Raw genomic sequence first — 20,827 nt, 5'->3', positions numbered from 1 at the left:
CCTACAGCTAAAACTTTAGCAACAGCAAATGAAGATTTGCAACTCTCTGCATACACTTTTCAACTAGTTTTTACTGTATGGATTTTTTTTTTTACAGTTTAGATTCTCTCATCAACTGATCTTAATTTTTGTTTTCTCTTTGCAAAGTAGTAGTTCAAAAGGAAGGTTACCATATTCAGATATTTAAATCACAGATGCATAGAAAAATCACACTGCAATTTCATATCTAATGTAGTGGTTTTTTTTAAAAAGAGGCCCAAAATTTTTTCTCAACCACGCTACACTGCATGCTTGACTGCGTTTCTTTATATGTTCATATATTTATACCTATTTTATAACTGAGATTCCTTTTTCAGGTATATAAAGAAAACCATTGAACAGGAAGATCTAGAAAAAAAGAATCAAGTGTATCTTTAAGTTTGCTTTGTAAATATAGGTTGTATAATTTACATACAATTGAAAATTTACAAGTTAACAAGAACTTGATTGACAGTTCTATCATTAAACAAATTATTTTATAACAATATACTCCATAACTGTAAGAAGTAAACCACTGGGATTTAAGGTTAAATCAAGTGCTACAAAAATCTACATACACAGAAATGAAAACTCAATGCAATTAAGAATTCCATGTTAGACCTAGTATTTGCACTTAACTTTTTTCCTTCTCCACTGTGATCTTTGTGACTTCATTTAACACCATGTTGTGAAAGACCACATAATAAATAATGAAAGCAAAAGAAAGAAGAATCACACACTATGTTAATCCCAGCACAATATTCTATATTCAAATTATAAACTCTTAGGAATAATGTTGATAAAGTAGTTCCAAATGCTACTATTTGTACACTCATTAAAGGAGAAAAAATATTATTGTAAAGTAATGAAAGGTGCAGAAATCTCAATTTTATAAAGAATTATAAATTCAGAGGTGAAAGACAAAATAAAATTCCCAAATGGTTCAGGGACTCTGCGTACTGGTAGCAGATTCTAATCCCTGAAATTGAACTGCACTGTCAGTAAAAAGCTTCCAATTTCAGTTTCATTTCTGATCTTCCAAGACATTAAAATGTTATTCTTGAAATGTAATGTTATCCTCTGTTCTGTATATAACTGCATATCTAATAAATATAATGACATTTTAAGACTACCAGACAGCAAAACTATTAAATCCAGTATTACCTCATAAAACTGGAATACTGTCTATTCAACAAGTTGCAAGCACTAACTGCATGTCTAATCCCACTGATTTAAGCAGAAGAATAACAAAAGCATGTTTTCACAAATATGACTTAGGACTGTTCAACATATCTTAAAGCAGAGAACACCCCATTTTAAAGCTAATGGACTGGATTACAATGTAAAAACAAATTAATGTATTTTACTAACATAATTCTGTATGTAAATTATCTACAATCAAGATTTAGTGATGATTGCCACCCCTCTGCCCAATGTAAGTATGATCAGTGAAGTTGTACCAAAGTAGTTTCTAGGAGAAAGCAGAGTTCTTGAAGTCCACAGTAAGAAACACATTAGGTTAGATAAATTAGAGCAGCTGCCTAAGGACTTTCATGTCACTTGAGGATTGCTGAGCTACAAGGAAGCCCCCAAATTCAGTGTATAGTTTTTCAAAAATACAGTAGTAGCAATGCTGTACCATCCTGTTTGAAACAAGTATCTGGTTTGGGGCTTGTCAGCAACACGGGCAAAATGAGAAACAAGCAAACTTGTTTTAAGCCAAGATGGAATTAGGTCAGCATACAGGTTCTCAACTATATGGGACTGCCACCCTCTCCAACTTGGGTTCTTCAAACTCAGTAAACACTGTGTTAACCACTCTCCCAAAATTAGCAGCCTGGGTTAGGGAAAGTGTTGTCTCTCCGTGCTGCCAACGTGCTCTCCATTCACCACTCTATGTGGTCAGCAGCCATACAGGCAAGGTAACGAAAAAAAAGTAATGACCTTTTCTTTCACCTTACTTAAACCTATAGCTAAAACTGGCTCTCTCACTGCTGTCAGCTACTGTAGCAACTAGAATATTTTATAGCACTGGCATAAAGCAGCAGTAAACCAGAGAAGAACACAGAAGAGGGGACATCTGATAACAATGAAGATGAGTGTAGCACTCCCTCAGTACCAAACTCCTTTCTGCAGACAAAAATGTATTACTTCCAGTCTTTGCTCCATTCTCAAGCTGCAGGTAAGTATGACCACAGAGACCAAGCTCCTGAAGAACAGCCTGATACAGGAAGGAAACTGACAGAGCAAAATGTTTACCATTTATCATATCTTCATTTCTTAAACAAAAGGACTAAGCCTTTGACTCTGTGTCCTCCCTGGAAGGGAAGTTTTGATAGTACAATAAAATAATGAGCAGCACATCCCTGAGCTCAGAGATTCATCAGATGGTGGTGACTATTAGCCACAATAGACAGTAATTTGACAGAGTTGATCTCAGACAACAGATTGGTCTGTCACTTGCAGTTTCTTTGGGAGATAATATAATTTCACAAACAAAGCCTCCTGGCCAAAAAAAAGGCTATAAAGAGGGGGCAGAATGTGATTAAAATACATAAAAGTTAATTTAAAGTAGCTTTTTGCAGCACATAAATATCCTTAACATAAGGACATCTTTCAATCACCTTGAGAAAAAAAAACCTCTTATGTTCAGTTTGCATAAAACCAGGAAATACAAGCAGAATACAGCATTTAATCATTCCACCGTGATGACTGAACTTTTCCTTCCCATGCACAGCTGCAGTTACAAACTATATTAACTCTAGATTATCAAAGGATCAATATAGTCCCTAAATCTCTTAAATCTAACAATACTTTTAACATAAAAAAGGTAATGCAATATTACCTTTCTGACCAATACAGTTGAGTGAATGTAGAATATGTTAAAATAAACCCATGCAAGACACTAAAACCAAACCACTTGAGAGAATTATTCTAAATAATTCCCCTATTTTAATGTGCACATTAGCTTGCTCCCCACCTAAAAATTCAATCTGCACCAGAGGATTTATTCTTAATGGGACACCCATGGTTTAGTTTTCCAATTAGTATTTCCTTTTCTATTCCACAAGAGAGATACTATCTTTTACTGCTCTCACTGCCCTCTCGATACAGGCCAACACATGTCAGCTGAGGTTAAACACAGTCTTTCTACTCCAGAGCATTTTTAATTCATGTAATTCAAATTTTCATGGAAGTCCCAAACAAATAGATTTTCTGAATCATACTAAACTATATGCCCAATTAAATTTCCCATTCAAAGCTCTCTTGCTTAGATCACCAAAAGTACTTGTTCAAAAGCAATTGCTTGTTCTGATTTTCCTTTCATTTTCAGTATTAGATAGGAGATAAACCTCAACTTAAAGGCATTTCACACCATAGTTACATTTTGTTTTTCTCTTTCTGTGCATAGAATTTCTAACCTAAATACCCAGAGTATGATATTCAAGACCTACTACAAGCCCTTAATCTAATCTAATATCATCTGGAAATCATACAGTAACAGCAAATATCAATTTGTTTGTATTTCAAAATAAAAAAAATTGCCATATTAATTAACAATCAAAGTGCTGACTGACTACAAATCTTTCAACTGAGTAATGTGTCTTGTGAAGGTCTATGGTGGTTCTCACAGCCAACATCATCTAGCAACAGACAGTGGTATATTTTAAACTCAGTTTTGCCTTTTGTCTTTGACACACTGCCATGATAAGATTATGACAGTGAACGAATGAGCATGCACCAACCTTCCAGGTATTTATACAAACAACTCAAATGTTGAACAAGTTCATATAGGAACACCAGCTATGAAGCACCCTGCTGTCATGTGGCCATCACAGCATAGAATCTCTTCATAGAATCTTCTCTAATTTGAATCAATTTCATCTTGAAACCGTTAAATTACTGATCCCATGGCTAGATAGTGATTTCAGGACTTCATTTTTTCAACAGATAGAAACTGCCTCACAATTTCCTTTTCTCATTTGTTTTTTCCTTCCCTCCCCAAACAGAACCACACCAGGCACATCATCACTGTGTATCTTGGGCAAACATAAGTCCATTTGCCTATACATTGAGCTGGCAAGGAATGATGCAACTCTGATCCAAAGACCACATTCCTGCATTACTGCATTTCCATGGCTGAACTGAAATGCCCAGCTCACCAGTGGTGTTTCTCAGCTTGAAGCTCTTCCTTGCCTAGAACATGTCATTGAACTACTTTGCAGTATATAATGCCTACTGGCAGAATTATTCTGTGATGATCTAATTCTCTGCTATCTTTCTCCTGTATATTTGTAGCTGGTGAGCTGTTAGTTAATAAAGGGCATTTTCTAATCTCCTAATTTAACAGGTTATTTATCCTAATAAATATTTTTCTCTTCCAATACTTAGTTCAGTCCCCAAATAATGTTATTCCCTTTCTGAATCATATACTGGACCTCCCTGAACACTAGTCAGTTTAGGCTCATCAGTATGATAGGTACATTTTTGTGCCAAAGCATTAAAGAAAACATTAGTTTGATCCCAAGTGTAAATCTCCTTCAGAAAGCTCACAAGCACTTACAAGCCTGATAGCGCTTCTTTAGCCAGCTCTCCATCTTGCCACTGGTTAAGGTATGTTTATGAACCATACCTTCCCCAGCCTGAGCAGTAATTCCTGAAGTGTAACATGGAATGCTTTGCACAAATTCTGATGGATACACTGCATTTCTTATACATAAGCAAATCACTTATGGCTAAGGCAAATGACAATATCTACAAGCTATTGTAGTGCACATATTTATCATCACCATTTGCATTCAGCAAATCACCAATGGCTACAGATGCAATTTTAAATCCAATCATCATGCCTTTCAGTGAGTGCCCAATGGTACAACTCGTAAAAATATAGGAGGGAATTCCAGATACTATATATGAAGAATATATATTCTCAGTATATTTGTCACTTGTAGGATAAAGGGTTAAAAACCAATAAGCACTAAGAAGTTATAAAGTGTCCATGTTTACAGACCTCAACATACCCAAACCTCTTATTACCTTCTAAATGTTTACACTCAACATGTTTATAAATCATTCCTCCTGTAAACAACATAAATCTACCCGGCTGTGTCTCAGTTACCTTTTCTTTCCTCTGATTGCTACACAAATACAACACTGAAACCAATCAGCAAAATTGAAGATATGGCTTTTCTCTTTTTGGATTTGCTAAGTAATATTAGATAACAATACAAGAGCAAAAGCTGCATTAAAATAAGAGGATAAGGGTCAAACAGCTCAATGTGCTGCAAAAATGCTAAACAATCAGCACTTATATTGGACTCCTATAACTGATTGAGCAGCAATGGGCTATTTGAAATGACAGCTATTAAAAATCCACCTTGAATAAGTCATTATAGTTTTTCCTTTGATGTATTTTTCCACAAAAATCCAAACTTTTCTAAGTAATGAAGCATTAGAGTCCCAAAGGAAATAATTTTCAAAGAAATGAAGGCTACTCTTTTAAACAACTTATGTTAATACTCATTAAATGAAAAAACCCACTAGATGGAGCAACTGTCCTATTTTAACATGCCTTTATCTTCAAAGGGCATGAAGGTGGTTTCAAACGTGGAGATTAACATTATATCCATAATAACATTATGACAAATAACATTGGAAACAACAGCAGCCTGTAAAAGTTACTTACTAAATGGCAAAGAAAGGTGTCTTTGGACATAATTCAATAATATTAATATTATAAATTTGCTTAATTTAAACTTTAAGCAGCTCTAACTTGTTTGCTATTTAAAAATCTACTGTGAACAGAGTACTATTCAGATTTTTCTATGCTACATAATTAAGTTGGTTTTCCCAGTATATGTAAACACCATTAAAATGTTCCAACTCTTTCTCCCATTTACATTTTATTTTAATCCTAAAACTCCACCTGTGTTACATTTACCTCTAGTCGTACTGTCTAATACATACATTCAGCACCTTTTATATACAGCTCCAAGTATTTTTCCCTTCTCAGTTTCAAATTAAGTTCTTTGGGAGAAGGAGCTTTCCTATGATCAGTAACAGAACTTAGCACATGCTTGTATTATTCTGATGTTTTGACGCAATATTTTTGAGGTAGTTTTAGATTTTCGGGGATGGGGAGGAAAAAAAAAAAAAAAAGTAGTATGTTTCTTATCTCTGCTTTCAACCACTTAGAGTAAAACGTAGCTTTAGAAGACGAGTAAAATCAACAGCTTCTTTCCCATGCAGTTATGCCACAATGAACTGGGGCAATGGAAATGTTACATTCACGGCTGTGTATGCTATTGATCTTCAAGTAAAATTCCTTCTCTCAATTTTTTTCAATATAAATGGGGATTCTCATACTTCTAATCCTTCCATAGAACTTTGAAATATAAAAATAAAGAGCATTCTAGGAAGCTTGATGCTTCAATTTCAGCTAACTATTGTTTCTCCTTCTTATGCAGTCCATCAATGTAATATTCACAAAGTAGTAAAACTACCCTTTTTTTCCTTCTTGAAAACTAAGAATGTGAAATGCTATTCACACTGTAGGTGCAGTAGATCTTTAAGATATCCTTTAGTTTTTTAAATACAACTATATCACAGAAAATCTGGAGCACAAATTCCAAACATGTGGCAATGGAGCCTGACACATTTATTTCAGGCATATTGTTTGTTTTATAGCAAAAACACTAACTACAGCTTGATAAAGAAGAAAGACGCTGAGAAAACCTGGAAAAATCATTCACCACCTCCAGAAAGCCCTAACACTCGATGTATCTTTCCCTCCCATTCCCAAAAATACCAGGCAAGAGCATGCAGTGTGTTGTAGCATGTCTGCAGAAACACAATCTTACTGCCAACACAATCTGATTATGCACCTTCAGAAGCTTCTGGCAAGCAGTCAATATTTGTTGTTTTGGGTTTTTTGTTTGTTGTTTTTTGTTTTAGTCAAACAAAAAGTCAGCAGTACAGAATCATCAACTCTTAGTCATTAGGTACTCAGGGAAAATTTTGAACACAAACATACATATATAGAATATAGAACAATGCAAGCAAGACAGGTTGAGAACCTCCATTCTCTTAGTTTATTTCAAAAACCGAAAGCTATGAGTATTATGGCTTGCTTTGTTCTTGGGTGTAGGTACCACTAAATATACACAAAAGAAACCCTGAAAGATCTTGCAGCCAGCAATAGACACAGAAAATAACTGACCAATTGTTGGGAAATACAACCATGAGGTTCTGCCGGCAAAAAAGCATTGATGAAAAATGTACCTACTCATCAATGCATGTAGACATTTTAGCTGATCACTTTCTAGAGAGGAAAGGTATAGTCTTTTTGGCTGTTTAGTTAGAAATGAAAAAAAAAAAAAAAAATCTAAATGAAAAAGCTTGCCTTCATATATTATAACCATCATTCATCCTGCTGCACAGCTGTGGACATAATTTACTTTGTACTTTTCCATACTCCAGGTCCACACATTTACTCAGTGAATAGTTATACAGAACTAGTTTTCATATGATGGTATGATTGCATTGTTATAATAAATCTAGTAGCTCCTTCACACAAAGCAATAGCCCAGCTAGTTAGATCATATTAGAGAGCATTAACCATTAACTCCCTTCTTCCTCCTAGAACTCAATTTTCTTTCCTACCAGATCCAAATAAAATCTAAACTGTACAGCAATGAAAAGGACTCTGATTCTAAGTACATGTAAGAAACCACAAGTTAATTATCTCAAGTCATCCTAAGCAAAGATTGAGAACTACAGATTGTTCCAAGGTTCATATCTTGATTATTACCCAAATGTTTAACAAAATGTATATGGTGAATTAATATCTTTTAGAGAACATAACTCAAAACCCCTAAGGAAGTTACTTATTTAGTCTAAGCTCTTTCTATAGGAGGAGCAGTTATCCAATTTAACACAAAGGAGGTAAATTCCTCTTCTTACATCACATATACAGCATCCTTAAATTTAGAAACTTTACTTTTGTAATGGTGGAAGAGGGGTAAGATAAATCACACTTCATACCCTATGTATAAAAAAAGATGCCTCTAAATACCTATTTTTTTTCAATTACATACTCCATAAATTAAGAAAGAAGACAAGTTTCTCCTACTGGTCTATCTCATTCTTCATCATAGGACTATTTTACAAGAAAAAAACTTGTCATTGAAAGTACATTGAACTAAACAAAGATATTTTCTGTAGAGGTGAGACACTAAATGAAGTTTCAGAGTTCTTTCAATCCTTTAATCTGTTACCTTGGAATTCATGTTTATCTGCATATCAAAAAACATTTCAAAAACAAGCATGACAATTAATGGTTGAAGTCTAGCTTAGCATCTTACTCAGAAATTTAGAGCTTGAGCCAGTTCTACATAGATTCATCAGAAGCTTTTCTTGTGACTTTAAGAAGTGTTCAGTATTAGTCTAAAATCCCTTGTCACTTGGTGTTACACAAGAAAAAAATCTGAAAATTATGATACTGCACGTTTCACCAAATATTAACCCTGCCTCTCAGCTGCAGAGCTGTTATTTGTAGTGCTAAACCACAGACAGAATTTGACGTTTAGAAATTAAGAAATATCTGCATTACTAGTATCCTAACTATTAAAAAAAATATATATTTTAAAAGAATGAAAAAGCTGGGAAGTAATGGAATGCTTCCTGTCCTTCAAGTTTCAAGACTACAGTCAAGTGAGATCCCCACAATACCATACAAAAGGACTTCTTCTGACTATAATTACTATCACAATGGTGTTCATGTAATGGTTAACATTATATATTGCAAAATAGTTGGACTAGAAGCACAAAAAAATCCACAATTTACCTTGAGTAAAGAAAGACAATAATCAACTGGTACCTTAATGGAGAACAGAAACATCATTTTAAGCAAGCTGTTGCAGTCCAATTGCTACTTTTGTATTCTCATCCAAACTATCAGTATTCCCTCTCCATCTCTTATTGATTCTCACCTCTTCCTAATTTCTGAATCCACAAGGAGTTGCCTCTTTTTGTGAGGTGGAGGTGGTGGGAGTTCCTCTTTAGCATGCTTAACCAGGATTTGTTCTCTTGTGGTCACCATAGTTACTGTTTCCATTACGGTTGTCTGTGTTACTGATGTCTGAGTGGTACTGACAGCCTGCGAAATCTGTGAGAAGTATTAAAACAGAGGTCATACATTGTTTGCAAGAATTCAGTAAAGACTGTTTGGAGTAGCAATAGAGAATAATGAGAAATTGCCCCTGTCTAATCATAGGCTGACCTTCAGGAAAAAAAAACACAACAAAACACCATACGCAACTCAAACCAAATTTTTAATCTGACTTATGCTGTGGGAACAAGGTCTGCAGAAGTCAGTAAAATCAGAAAAGATCCTAAACAGATTATGGCATCCTCTAAATTATGCTGAATAATTAAATGGTCAATTTTATGTTGGAATTGAATGACAGCAAATATATAAAATGTTGCTGTATGTTGCTTTGCCTCCATTCTGAAGATTTATTCCTTGAGAATTAATAGAGGCTGAGTAACAGCACTAAATTACCAATTGTTATTTTTACCACTCAGAAGAATTTTCAAACTAGAATGTAATTCAACACAACCTACTTGCACAAAAGGGCAGTTAGCTTTCTGTCAGGAAATTTTAAGTTAGAAAACAAACACTAGAAGGCAAATTAACTTGCATCAGTATTATCCCATAACTAAAAACTAATATTAAGGGGTTGTAACATATACTAATACATATAATATGTAACACTGCAAACACTACCAACCTAATGCATTTAACTTTGCTTGGTAATATGAAAAAAAAAAACAACACAAAAAACCCAAACAAACAACTGCATACAGTTCAGCTGCATAAAAGAAAAAAAAAAAAAAAAGGGAAAGATGAGAAGGATTTTCTGCTCATATTTGTTTGAAAGATACTGGTTGTACATGTACTGCCCATTTATATTTGTTCCCATATAACACCAAACTACAAACTTCCCACTTAAAAAAACTGGGCAGCTGTTCTTAAGTCTCTTAACTCAGAAGAAATGGGTTAGTTCTTTTTCTGGTTCTGTCAGATGACGCCTCATTTGTCAAAATGCTCTAGTTTCAGCTCCATTGACCATTTCACAGTTTAGGGTCAGTGAAATGGAAAATACAAGGAAGAAGTTATACCAGGATCACAAAAAGCTGTGGATTAGAATAGCCCTGCTTCTTTGCTTATTGCCAATGTGCAAGAATTAGAGAGACTTTCCAATTCAGCAACAGGAAAGCCAGTATCTAAAATTCCATGAAACTATATACACATACATAAGTAACCTATTATTTTTTGCATCAGAATCTCCTTAGGAGTATTGAGTTACCTCAGTTATTGAGATATTAGCATTTCTACATACAATGGAGAAGAAACATACCAGGTAATTGACTATAACTCCTTCCACACAATTATTTCTTATATTCAATAGACTGACGAGAAAAGGGGGATACTGTTAGTAACCAGCCTTCCCTCAGTGGGCAAGACCAATAAAGCTAAAAAAACCTAAACCCTGGGGAAAAAAATAATTCCTGCCAACATTGTCATATGGTCTTAAAAAAACAACAACAAAACACCAAAAAAAAGTCTTCCTACTCTGTCTAGTCAGCCAGTGAAAGTGATGAGCAGGAAAGTCCTTTACCACTCTAAATTTCGAAATCTTTCATAAAGCTGTCAGCTCATTGCTATGCTTCCCTCTCTAGAAATGACCAGCTGTCTAGGTTTTAGAGCAGGATCTGGACTATCCATAGGACTACAAAATTAAGATTCAAAGCAGATTAAAAAAAAATAAATAATAATAATCTCTGGATTAATTTTCAATTGGAATAAACTGCTTGTGAACTAAAGGGACTTAGCTAACATATGAACTACATACATTTTTGGAAGCAAAAAATACACAGTTGACTTTTTAATCACTACAATGCTATGTATTAATACTCTTGGTTTGGTTCCCTTAACAAGATGTATTGACTTTCATATTTTCAACTACAGAAATCATGACAATAATAAGTAAATGCTTCTATACAGTTTCATTAAAACTTTATACAGCATTAATTTCAATTTTATTTTTAATTAATTGTATTTTGAGGCAGAAAGGAAAAGCAAATTAAAACTTCTGAGGTCTAGGGTTCTATGAAATTTGAGGATAACACCTGATGTCATCTTTTCCTGAGTTAACTCTGTAGCTAAGAACACTCCAAAGAATTGCTTGTTCCTTATATGCCATTTTGGGTACAGTCTCAGTTTTATCCCAAAATCAATGAAAGGATGATATTTCTGACGCTTGAGGTCATATCCTGTCATGTTTCCATTTGCCAATCAATTCCAGGGTACGGTTTACAGTGAAGAAGGAGTAAAAAAAGAGGATAAACCACAGCTAGGGCATTTAGGGCACTGTAGGAGTCATCTGCAGCATGATATGTATGATAAAAGAGTAATTGTTTCAGCAGGTGATTGGGAACCGTGCTTCAAAAAGAGTCTTTGAATTGCATGCTCAGAGCACTCTAGTCACAATGCTGGGGGGGGGGGGGGTAATGATTTACATGTCAAAATAGTTAAATGCTTTTCATGCTTAATCAAAAGGCGAGGAGGTTAAATACTATATACTTTGAAAGGAGAATGGAGATGTGAAATTGAAGTTCATCATAATTCTAAGTAGAGACTGGGAAGACTAAAAGGCAATAAAGATGACACTGCAATGTAACTCAGCAAGATTAAGTTGGTTCACATTTAAAGAGTGCACATATTTTAGAGGGTAAAGGAAAGTCCTTAAAAATTCAAGGAAGTCTCTAAAAGGAATTAACTTTTTTTCACTTCCCTGCCAAAAAGAACCACAATCCACTTCTTAAATTTAATTGCCGAAGTGGCGTGTTTCATGTATTATTCAAAGATGGCCCAAATAATGACAGTGTCCTGGTTTGAGCCAGGATGAAGCCAATTTTCCTTTTACTGATTTTTTAATTATTTTTTTTTTCCTCAGTCAGCTCTCTATTAACTAGAAGCAAGTTTTCCAGCTAGTGGACTGATAATACTGGAATGTTTATGTTACTGCTGAAGATATCACCAAGGTGTCTCTACTTATTGAATCTGTGGCCTGCTTCCTGCTGCTTCTTCCCTTCTATTCCACCCATGGTCAGCATCCGGGGAGATCTATCCGTCACTGTTGATCCCCAGGCTTGTGCATTCTTGACCTTCATAACTCTCCCCTCAGCTCCTGCCTGCACTGCCGCTCTCTCCAGCAGCTCCAGGACATTTCAAAATTGCTCACAGCTCAGGAGATGCTGTGGGAGTTGCTGGGGGTGGGGGGAGGAGGCAATGGGATTTTGCACTTTCCTGAAAATATTTGTAGATAAGTGTACATAATTTCTTATTAGTAGTATTTAATTAAGGCTGTCTAGTTTAGTTTTCAATCCAGGAAATCTCTCTGCCTTATTGTTTCTCTCCTTTCCCTACCTGGGTGGGAGGTGGAGGGGACTGAGAGCATTGTTGTCACTGGTTTAACTGCCGATTCTGAGTCAAACCATGACAGACAGTATTGATTTTCATTCTTCTAAGTTCCTCTCAAATAAATCTGAATCTGAGAAGGGGAGATATCTTCTAGGCCTTTAACCCACTAGAAGATAATATGAAAAGTGCTAAGGTGACTTACAAGGCTGCACATTAAAAGGCTTTGAAAACACAATGCTTGCCTGCATTTACACATTAGCAAGCTAACCCCAGAAACATGGTAAAACTCATCTCTTTTCAGAGTGAACAAATTTAAATCTTCCTTTTCATCCTCTACAGGCAAACATAGGTACAATGTCTGTATAGCACTTCAGTAGTTTTATGTAATTTTATTTCTCCTTTATACGGCAGTCTACCTTTAATGCCATCATTTATTACTGCCTTTGGAAGTGACCTCAGCCCTGATAAACTCGTAATTTTCCTTAATATTCACTTTTGAAGCTGTCATCTGTTCTTTGAAGAAAGGTATGTATGTGAGTGGGAAAGCTCAGATGAGGAATGGTGTTTTCTTTAGTTTGGGAAGGTTTTCAGTACAATTCAGTGAAGCATAATGAACTCACCAAGGGTGGGTTTAGAGTTTCTAAAACATATGCATCTAGTGTAAGCAAGTTGTCCTTGTCCTTGCTTCTATTGCATTGTCAACAAAGGAAAGCTGACATTTTCAAGATGAGAACAAAATGCTTTTTAAAAGGTACCTCTCTTTCTTAGCCTTGACATCCACTCATTCACAGCAGAAACTTAAGCCATGACTTCATATTACATGCTTAAACTCAGCAGCAATGAATTAAGCTAAATTTGGGAGGACTCACATTCTACTTTCTGCACCCTTCCTTTGGGATGTAAAACTGCTCCCTATTCCTAGTTGGAGAATCAGCTTTGAACTGAGACTGAGGTCTCTTCCAGTGAATTTTTGTTGTTACCAAGTTAATCACTCAGTGACACCGTAGTAAGAGATGGAGGGGAAAAAATATCATTATGATGGTACTATGAGACTTATTAATATACGGAATAAAGTTAATTTTGAAGTAAACATCCAAGTTTGGTAAATAAAATGTGCATTTTCTGATATATTTTAGTGAAAAAAAGTTATATTTGTCACCCTCTTCCAACTCTCCTTCTCCTCAGTTCATGATTAGAAATAATAATTAAGAACTTCGAGAGGTATTTTTTTTCTTGCAGTCTAAATGTGTCAGTGAGCTCTGTAATGAAGAAATGTATATATGTCACTAACATTATCTGCCCTGCCTAGGTAGAAACACATGGTAAAAAATACACCATGAGTATTCCACAGAGGACATACTTAAACTGCAACAGCGCCTTAGGAAGCAGTCTTTCAGCAAGCACTGAAGGTGCAATGTCTCCAGAATTTGAAGCAATATGCCCGCAACAGCATACCAACTCTGTGCCAAGCAAAGTAGATTTTCCTTGGAGGAAAGCTTATCAACTCAAGTTGATATGATAAGACAGTTACACTGGTACGAGAATCCAAAGCATCTCCCACACATGCTGCTCTATGATGTTGGATGTAGAGCCTCAGGATTGCTTGTTTCACGAGGAGACTATCTTTTCTGTAATATGAGTTCCATTGTCAAAACTAGTATCTGCTTTTAGGACCAAATAACAGTCTAATTAACTCTTTAACACTTTGGAGTGACCTACTAACTTCTTCAAATTATGTGACCCTAGCCATCCTAAATTAAAAATTAATCTCTGGATTTTCCTCTACATTGAAACAATAGGTTTCCTACAGCAAACACACAAGAGTTAAATCAAATTTTCAACTGCTTTAAGTGCTGTGTAGCACAAAATTCTTTTGTTTTCTGTTACTAAAGGAAACTGTACCCTTTCCCCATTTTACTCTCTTCTGTTCTCCCAAACTGATTTTTCCCAACTGCAGCTACACAAGCAACTGCATCATAGAGCCAACTAAATTTTAAGGTATGAATTAGAAGAAAGGTTATTGAGAGATATTCAAATCACTACAGGAAGTAGAGCAGCTTTCCTTGAATTACCCACACACAAGTTGGTAGAAGTATCAGTATACAGCAAAAAAGAAGTACAGTCTACTCAAGGGAATTGAATCAAACTGACCAGAACTATGAGAGGCCCTCTAGTGACAGGACCGAGGTGCATACAGTAACATTCAGCTCTGTTATTAAAATTCTTAATGCCCATTTCCATTTCACGAGTCATACGACGATAGCCCAAAAATAACATGAATGAGATAATGCAATGGAAAAAAAGTGAGCTGATGTGGGTTTAATTCTAGTAAGAAAGAGATGCCGACAGATGGATAGGAAAAATAAATGGAGAGCACTGTTTTTTCTCATCTGGTTATCATGATTTAACTCAGGATCAGCAACTAAAAAAGTGATAATAATGCTCTCTTACTTAAAAGAAAAAAAGAAGTCAAACTTCAAAATTCCTTTCTTTGCTTCTCAATATATTTTTTTTAATATATTACAGTTAACATAAAGGAGCTGGCCAAAGTATATTATTATTTTTTCTTTTTTTCATTGACAGTTTGGCTATAGGTATGGATTGATTTCTTCATTTTTGCAAGAAACTCCTCTTTCTATGGCTTCTCTTTTAAATCTGAATATCAGTGCAACAGAAGCAGAAGAAAAACAGTAATCTGTTGCAATCTTCCATGATTAAAAAGAAATAATTTTTCTTCAACTAGTAAACTGTTCTTATACTAATTTCATACTAAGTGTTATTCCACAGATACAGCCATAAAAACAGTGCATTTGAAGTGAACAACTATTATAGGTTAAAAATAAATTAAGTGGAAAGAGTATTTTCATTATGGATTGTATCATCCCTGAAAACAAAGTTAGTAACACAAGAAAGTAATCACGACTATAAAGAGACATCAGAAACTGACTAACTAAAATTCTGGAAAGTTGAAGTTGTATAATTCTATCCTAAAATTAAAATATTTCTTAAGCAACAAGCAGGGGAAAAAAATTAAACCAATATTACACACTGCTCCAAAACTACTTCAAGCGTCTGACTGGAAAAGGATTTGACTGTCACTACCTGACAAAATGATGGTTTTAACAAACCTGTTCAGAATTACTCTCCACCTTTTGCACAAGGCTATCCCAACGCTGGGCAAAATTTTCAAGACGACTTTCAAGCTTTTGAGCCACTGCTTTATTTTTCACAGCTACCAGGAGGTCTTGGCTGAGCGCCTTCAGCTTGCCCATCATTTGTCTTTTCATTTCTAGATCTCCTTTTAGGATCTGTTAAACAAAGTAACAGTAGGAAGATCAGCAATTCATACAGGAAAAAAACCACCACAACAACAAAAAATAAACCCAAAAAACCAAAATAAAAAATTCTAAAGAGAGTATCATAAAGAACCAAAAATGGGTAAGGGTATTTCATACAAACTCCTATACTTCTATGCTCTTGTCACTGTAAAAGCTGCTGGCAGAGTTGACAACGGAATGGACACATTGTACTTCAAAAAGAAATATAACATGACAGGTAGAGTAACTCCAGATATCACAGCATGCCTCAGGTGGCAACATCAATCAAAAAGCTAACAGCTGTGTGACTTCAATAACATTAAAACTGCACTAATGTTATCAACATTTCAAATACTGTTTCCTTAAAGATTTGTTGTATTTTGTCACACATTGCATATTAAAACTCACTGGGAAAAAAATAGCTTTCTAGAAAATATTATTTGCCCCCAAACTAGGAAAAGAAAAAAAAACAAAAAAAAAAGAAAACGCTCAAAGTCAGTTTGCTTTTGGTAATACTGAAGAATCATACATTTCTTATCTTCCTAGGACCTCAGCAGGCCCTGGTTACATGGTAGTAGTCCCAGAGGGAATGGATAGCTGTTGGAAACCTCAGGAGCACTGCTGAGCATGCCAAGGAAAGGGGCCTGCTGCTAGGAGCCTGGAAACTCCCATGTACATCTGCAAGTTGCCATACAGCCTGAATGCATAAATGCTAACAGAAAATGAGAAATTTTCAGTCTTTACATCTCTACTGCAGTAAACTGCCATGAAGTCTTGAAACTCCCGAGATCTATACACACAAATGTCTCTATGAAGTAGGTGGTTCACAGACTGAAGTGTCATCCATAGCTCCAGTTCTCACCTGGGTTTGTATTTTAATGCCTCTACTGGTTCATACTACTGATTTTCATACCTTAAGCACTCATTCTTTGCACCCTAATCTGTGCTAACCATGACTACCTATGAGGATTGCAATCTAATGCCTAAGGCATTTCCTGTGCATTTGGAAAGGGACCATTAAAGACATCTTGAGATAACACATTTTTTGTCTAGATATACTTTCCTTTAGCCATACAATTCAAAACTGTATTCTAAACTACAACTCAGTAAAAGAAAAATTTGTAGTCTTTGTAAACAGTACTCTTTCAATTCAGAGGTGGTTTGAAACATCAAAATTACTGATGTTAGATAAAGTTAATATCAAAATTTAAATTGACAGCTCTAAGAAACAGCAGCTAAAACACTTCATATTTAAGAATCTGTATGGTAGGAGGTTCAGAGGGAGCAGATTAGACGTAAAATAATCTACCACCTTAAAATTGCAACAATTGCTATATTTGACTTTCTTTTTTAACTACACTGTAAAAAAAAGCACATACACTAACTGAAATAATCAAAAGTGATACTCTATGACAAATGATTAGTGAATTCTGAACAGTAGTGTTTTAATTCCAGCCTTCACAGTCAACAACTATTGTATAATACATAAATTAATTCAGTCAGTCCCAGATATGTGGGAACACAATCAGTAAGCGAAACATCATAAAGAGATGGATGATAAAAATTTCTATCTGTCAAAGGTACTACTCACTACTACCTAAAATACTTTTGTGATAACTACAGTTAATCTGTAAAAATCATAGAATCACAGAATGTATTGGGTTGGAAGGGATCTACAATGATCATCTAGTTGAACTCCCTAGAATAAGCAGGGACTTATTATCTCCAACTAGAACAGATTGCTTGGGACCCCATCAAGTCTGACCTTGAATGTTTCCAGGGATGGGGCCTCCACTACCTCTCTAGGCAACCTGTTCCAGTGATCCACCCAACCTCATATTAAAGAAGTTCTGCCTTGGTGAGGCCACATCTGGAATATTGTGTCCAATTCTGGGCCCCACAGTTCAAGAAGGACAGGGAAATGCTTGAAAGAGACCAGCGCAGAACCACAAAGATGATTAAGGAAGTGGAACATCTCCCTTATGAGGAAAGGCTGTGGGAGCTGGGTCTCTTTAGCTTGGAGGACACTGACGGCAGACCTCATCAATGTTTACAAATATGTTAAGGGGAAGTGTCAGGACGATGGAATCAGGCTTTTTTTCAGTGACATTCAGTGACAGGACAAGGGGCAATGGGTGCAAACTGGAGTATATGAAGTTCCATGTACATATCAGAAAAAACTTCTTTACTGTGAGGGTGACAGAGCTGGAACAGGCTGCCCAGAGAGGTTGTGGAGTCTCCTTCACTGGAGACATTCAATACCTGCCTGGACAAGTTCCTGTGTGACGTACTCTAGGTGACCCTGCCTGGCAGGGGGGTTGGACTAGATGATCTTTAGATTTCCCTTCCAACCCCTAAGATTCTGCGATTCTGTAATGTACAACCTAAATCTACCCTTCTCTAGCTTGAAACCACTACCCCTTATCCTTTTGTTACATGCCCTTGTGAACAGGTCTTCCCCAGATTTTGAAAGAGCGCTATGAAGTCCCCTTGGAGTCTTCTCAGAGAGAAAGAGAGAGAGAGAGAGAAAGAGAGAAAGAGAAAATGGGTGTAGTAGCAATAACAACTACAGTGTCTTAGAGTTATGCTGATGATCATACTTTGGGTTTTGAATTTTTGGAAAAAAAACAACAAAAACCAACAAATATTAATTTCTCAGTTATTCTATGAATCAACAGGGACATCTACAACTAATTCTGCAAGGTAGTTAAGTATTAAATAATCAAGCTGGAAGAATTTTAGCTTTTTTTTTTTTTTTTTTTAAAGAAAACAGCCTATGTATTTATATCTGTGATGACAGAATACAGTCAGTTACTTAAACTTTAGAAATATAATGGTATTTTAATTGACCACAAACTCAATTTTTGCTACTGTTCTACTTTCAGTACAGCAGGATGAGAAGGACACGAAGCTGGGAGGATTGGCTGATTCACCTGAAGGCTGTGTGGCCATTCAGAAAAATTTGGACAGGCTGGAGAGCTGGGTAAAGAGGAACCTAATGAGGTTCAACAAGAGCAAATGCAGAGTCCTGCACCTGGGAAGGAACAACAAAATGCACCAGTACAGGTTAGGAGATGATCTGCTAGAGAGCAGCTCCGTAGAGAAGGACCTTGGAGTCCTGGTAGACAAGAAGTTATCCATGGAACAACAGTGTCCCCTTGAGTCCAAGAAGGTCAATAGTATCCTGGGGTGCATTTAGGAGGAGTGTTTCCAGCAGATTGAGGGAAGTTCTCCTCCCCCTCTATTTGGCCCTAGTGAGACCTCACTTGGAATACTGTGTTCAGTTCTGGGCTCCCCAGTTCAAGAGGGACAGGGATCTAGTTGAGAGAATTTAACAGAGGGCCACAAGGATGATTAAGGATGATTAAGGATGACTGGAACACTGGCCTTACAAGAAAAGGCTGAGAGACATGGGGCTTTTCAGTCTAGAGAGAAGACTGAGGGGTGATCTAATTACTGTCTATAAATACATGAGGACTAGGCATCAAGAAGACAGGGACAAGCTCTTTTCACTCATGCCCTGTGATAGGACATGGGGCAATGGATTCAAACTGAAGCATAGGAAGTTCCACCTTAACGTGAGGAAAAACTTTTTTACTGTAAGGATCACAGAGCGCTGGCACAGGCTCCCCAGAGAGGTTGTGGAGTCTCCTTCTCTGGAGACTTTCAAGACCCGTCTGGATGCTTTTCTGAGTGATCTGCCCTAGTTTTGGTCCTGCTCTGGCAGGGGGCTTGGACTCTATGATCTTTGGAGGTCCCTTTCAACCTCTAATATTCTGTGACATCAATTCTAAAATAACTTTTAAAAATCAAAGTTTGAGCCTACTGTATAAACAAAGACAATACATTGTTCATGCATGAAAATTATAGTACATACACTGTAAAACCAAGTGTTGAAAATAATGCCTAGGATACTTCCCCCTCCATTTAACAAAAGAAAACAAATAGTAATAATTCCATTTAAACAGAAGAGTATAAATGAAGTTCCTTTTTGCAGTGATATTTTACGGTTTCTAATAAAAAACATGGACCTGAATTTTTCCCTTCCTCTAGAAGCACAAGCAGTCATTGTCACATACAAAAATAGCCCATATCCTACCATTTTCTTTACAAAAGTCCTAATGCATTAAAACCATTTACAAGTCTAGGCTGTGACGAGTTTTTCACCTCTACAGCCACAGCATCTTTCTAGGCCAGTCAGACCTACATTCCCTCCATAAGGACAATGCATAGGAGGGTGTGTTTTCTGAAGAGTGAAGCAGAGGACATCTTGGAAAAGGTACCTTTTATGTATGTAACTAGATTCCTGAAATACAGTAGAGGAACAGTTGAATGTTTTACTAATTTCTGCATTTCACAATTTCAGCTTTTTCAAGGAATGTTTAACAGGCTTTGTACAAATGCTACTTCAGATCATAAAATTTTTACATAAGAGACAACGAGGGAAAGCATCTGTATGTATTGGTTCCTTTACCAGCAAGGCCATGCCCAACCTATTCCATCCATGTAAGACAACAACATCCATTTCCGAAGTAAGAAACAACTGCTTCATTAAAACATACCATCTGCGAGTGGGATAAAGCTGTCTGTACTCAGACTTACAAAAAAGAAAGATTGATATAAAATAGGAGAACAAAAAATACATACAGCTATTTTGTGTAGATTGGTCAGCATTTCGTTTTGATCTTTAAAACCAGTTGTCTGAATTTTGCTCACAGCATCCTCCTTCTCAGTAAGCCACGCATCAAAAAGGAACTGAAAGAAAATTGAAAAGAATGAAAAGGCTTCAGTCAGGCCTTTTCTGTTGTTAACTTTTGAATAATATTCCAATTTATAAATGCTAAAACTACTTACCTGTTCTTCTGCAAAGTGTTGCCATTTGCGAAGAATATCTTGCAGAAGGACCCATCGGTCTTCTGTCCATCTGCAGATGGCTGCCCACCGTTTTCCAAAGTGCTACAAAGGAAGAAACACACAAGAGAGGTTTACTGAAATGGGTCTTCTC

At 36.1% G+C, this 20,827-nt stretch overlaps 1 protein-coding gene across 1 annotated transcript in view; it reads right to left on the bottom strand.

Moving 5' to 3' along the window:
• The window catches only part of DMD (dystrophin), a 909,379-nt gene that overhangs the window by 701,281 nt on the left and 187,271 nt on the right, over positions 1–20,827 (bottom strand). The window contains exons 13-16 of the mRNA XM_010004489.1: positions 20,677–20,778; positions 20,470–20,577; positions 15,634–15,813; positions 9,009–9,184 (exon numbers count right to left, since the gene is read on the bottom strand). Coding sequence (XP_010002791.1) covers positions 9,009–9,184; positions 15,634–15,813; positions 20,470–20,577; positions 20,677–20,778 — 566 coding nt within the window. The remainder of the gene's footprint in view (positions 1–9,008; positions 9,185–15,633; positions 15,814–20,469; positions 20,578–20,676; positions 20,779–20,827) is intronic.

This window comes from Chaetura pelagica, unplaced genomic scaffold, assembly GCF_000747805.2.
Source record: "Chaetura pelagica isolate M959 unplaced genomic scaffold, ChaPel_1.0 scaffold308, whole genome shotgun sequence".
NCBI classification, from domain to species: Eukaryota; Metazoa; Chordata; class Aves; order Apodiformes; family Apodidae; genus Chaetura; species Chaetura pelagica.
The sequence above is the reverse complement of the archived record's forward strand: the minus strand, read 5'-3'. Positions and strand labels throughout refer to the sequence as shown.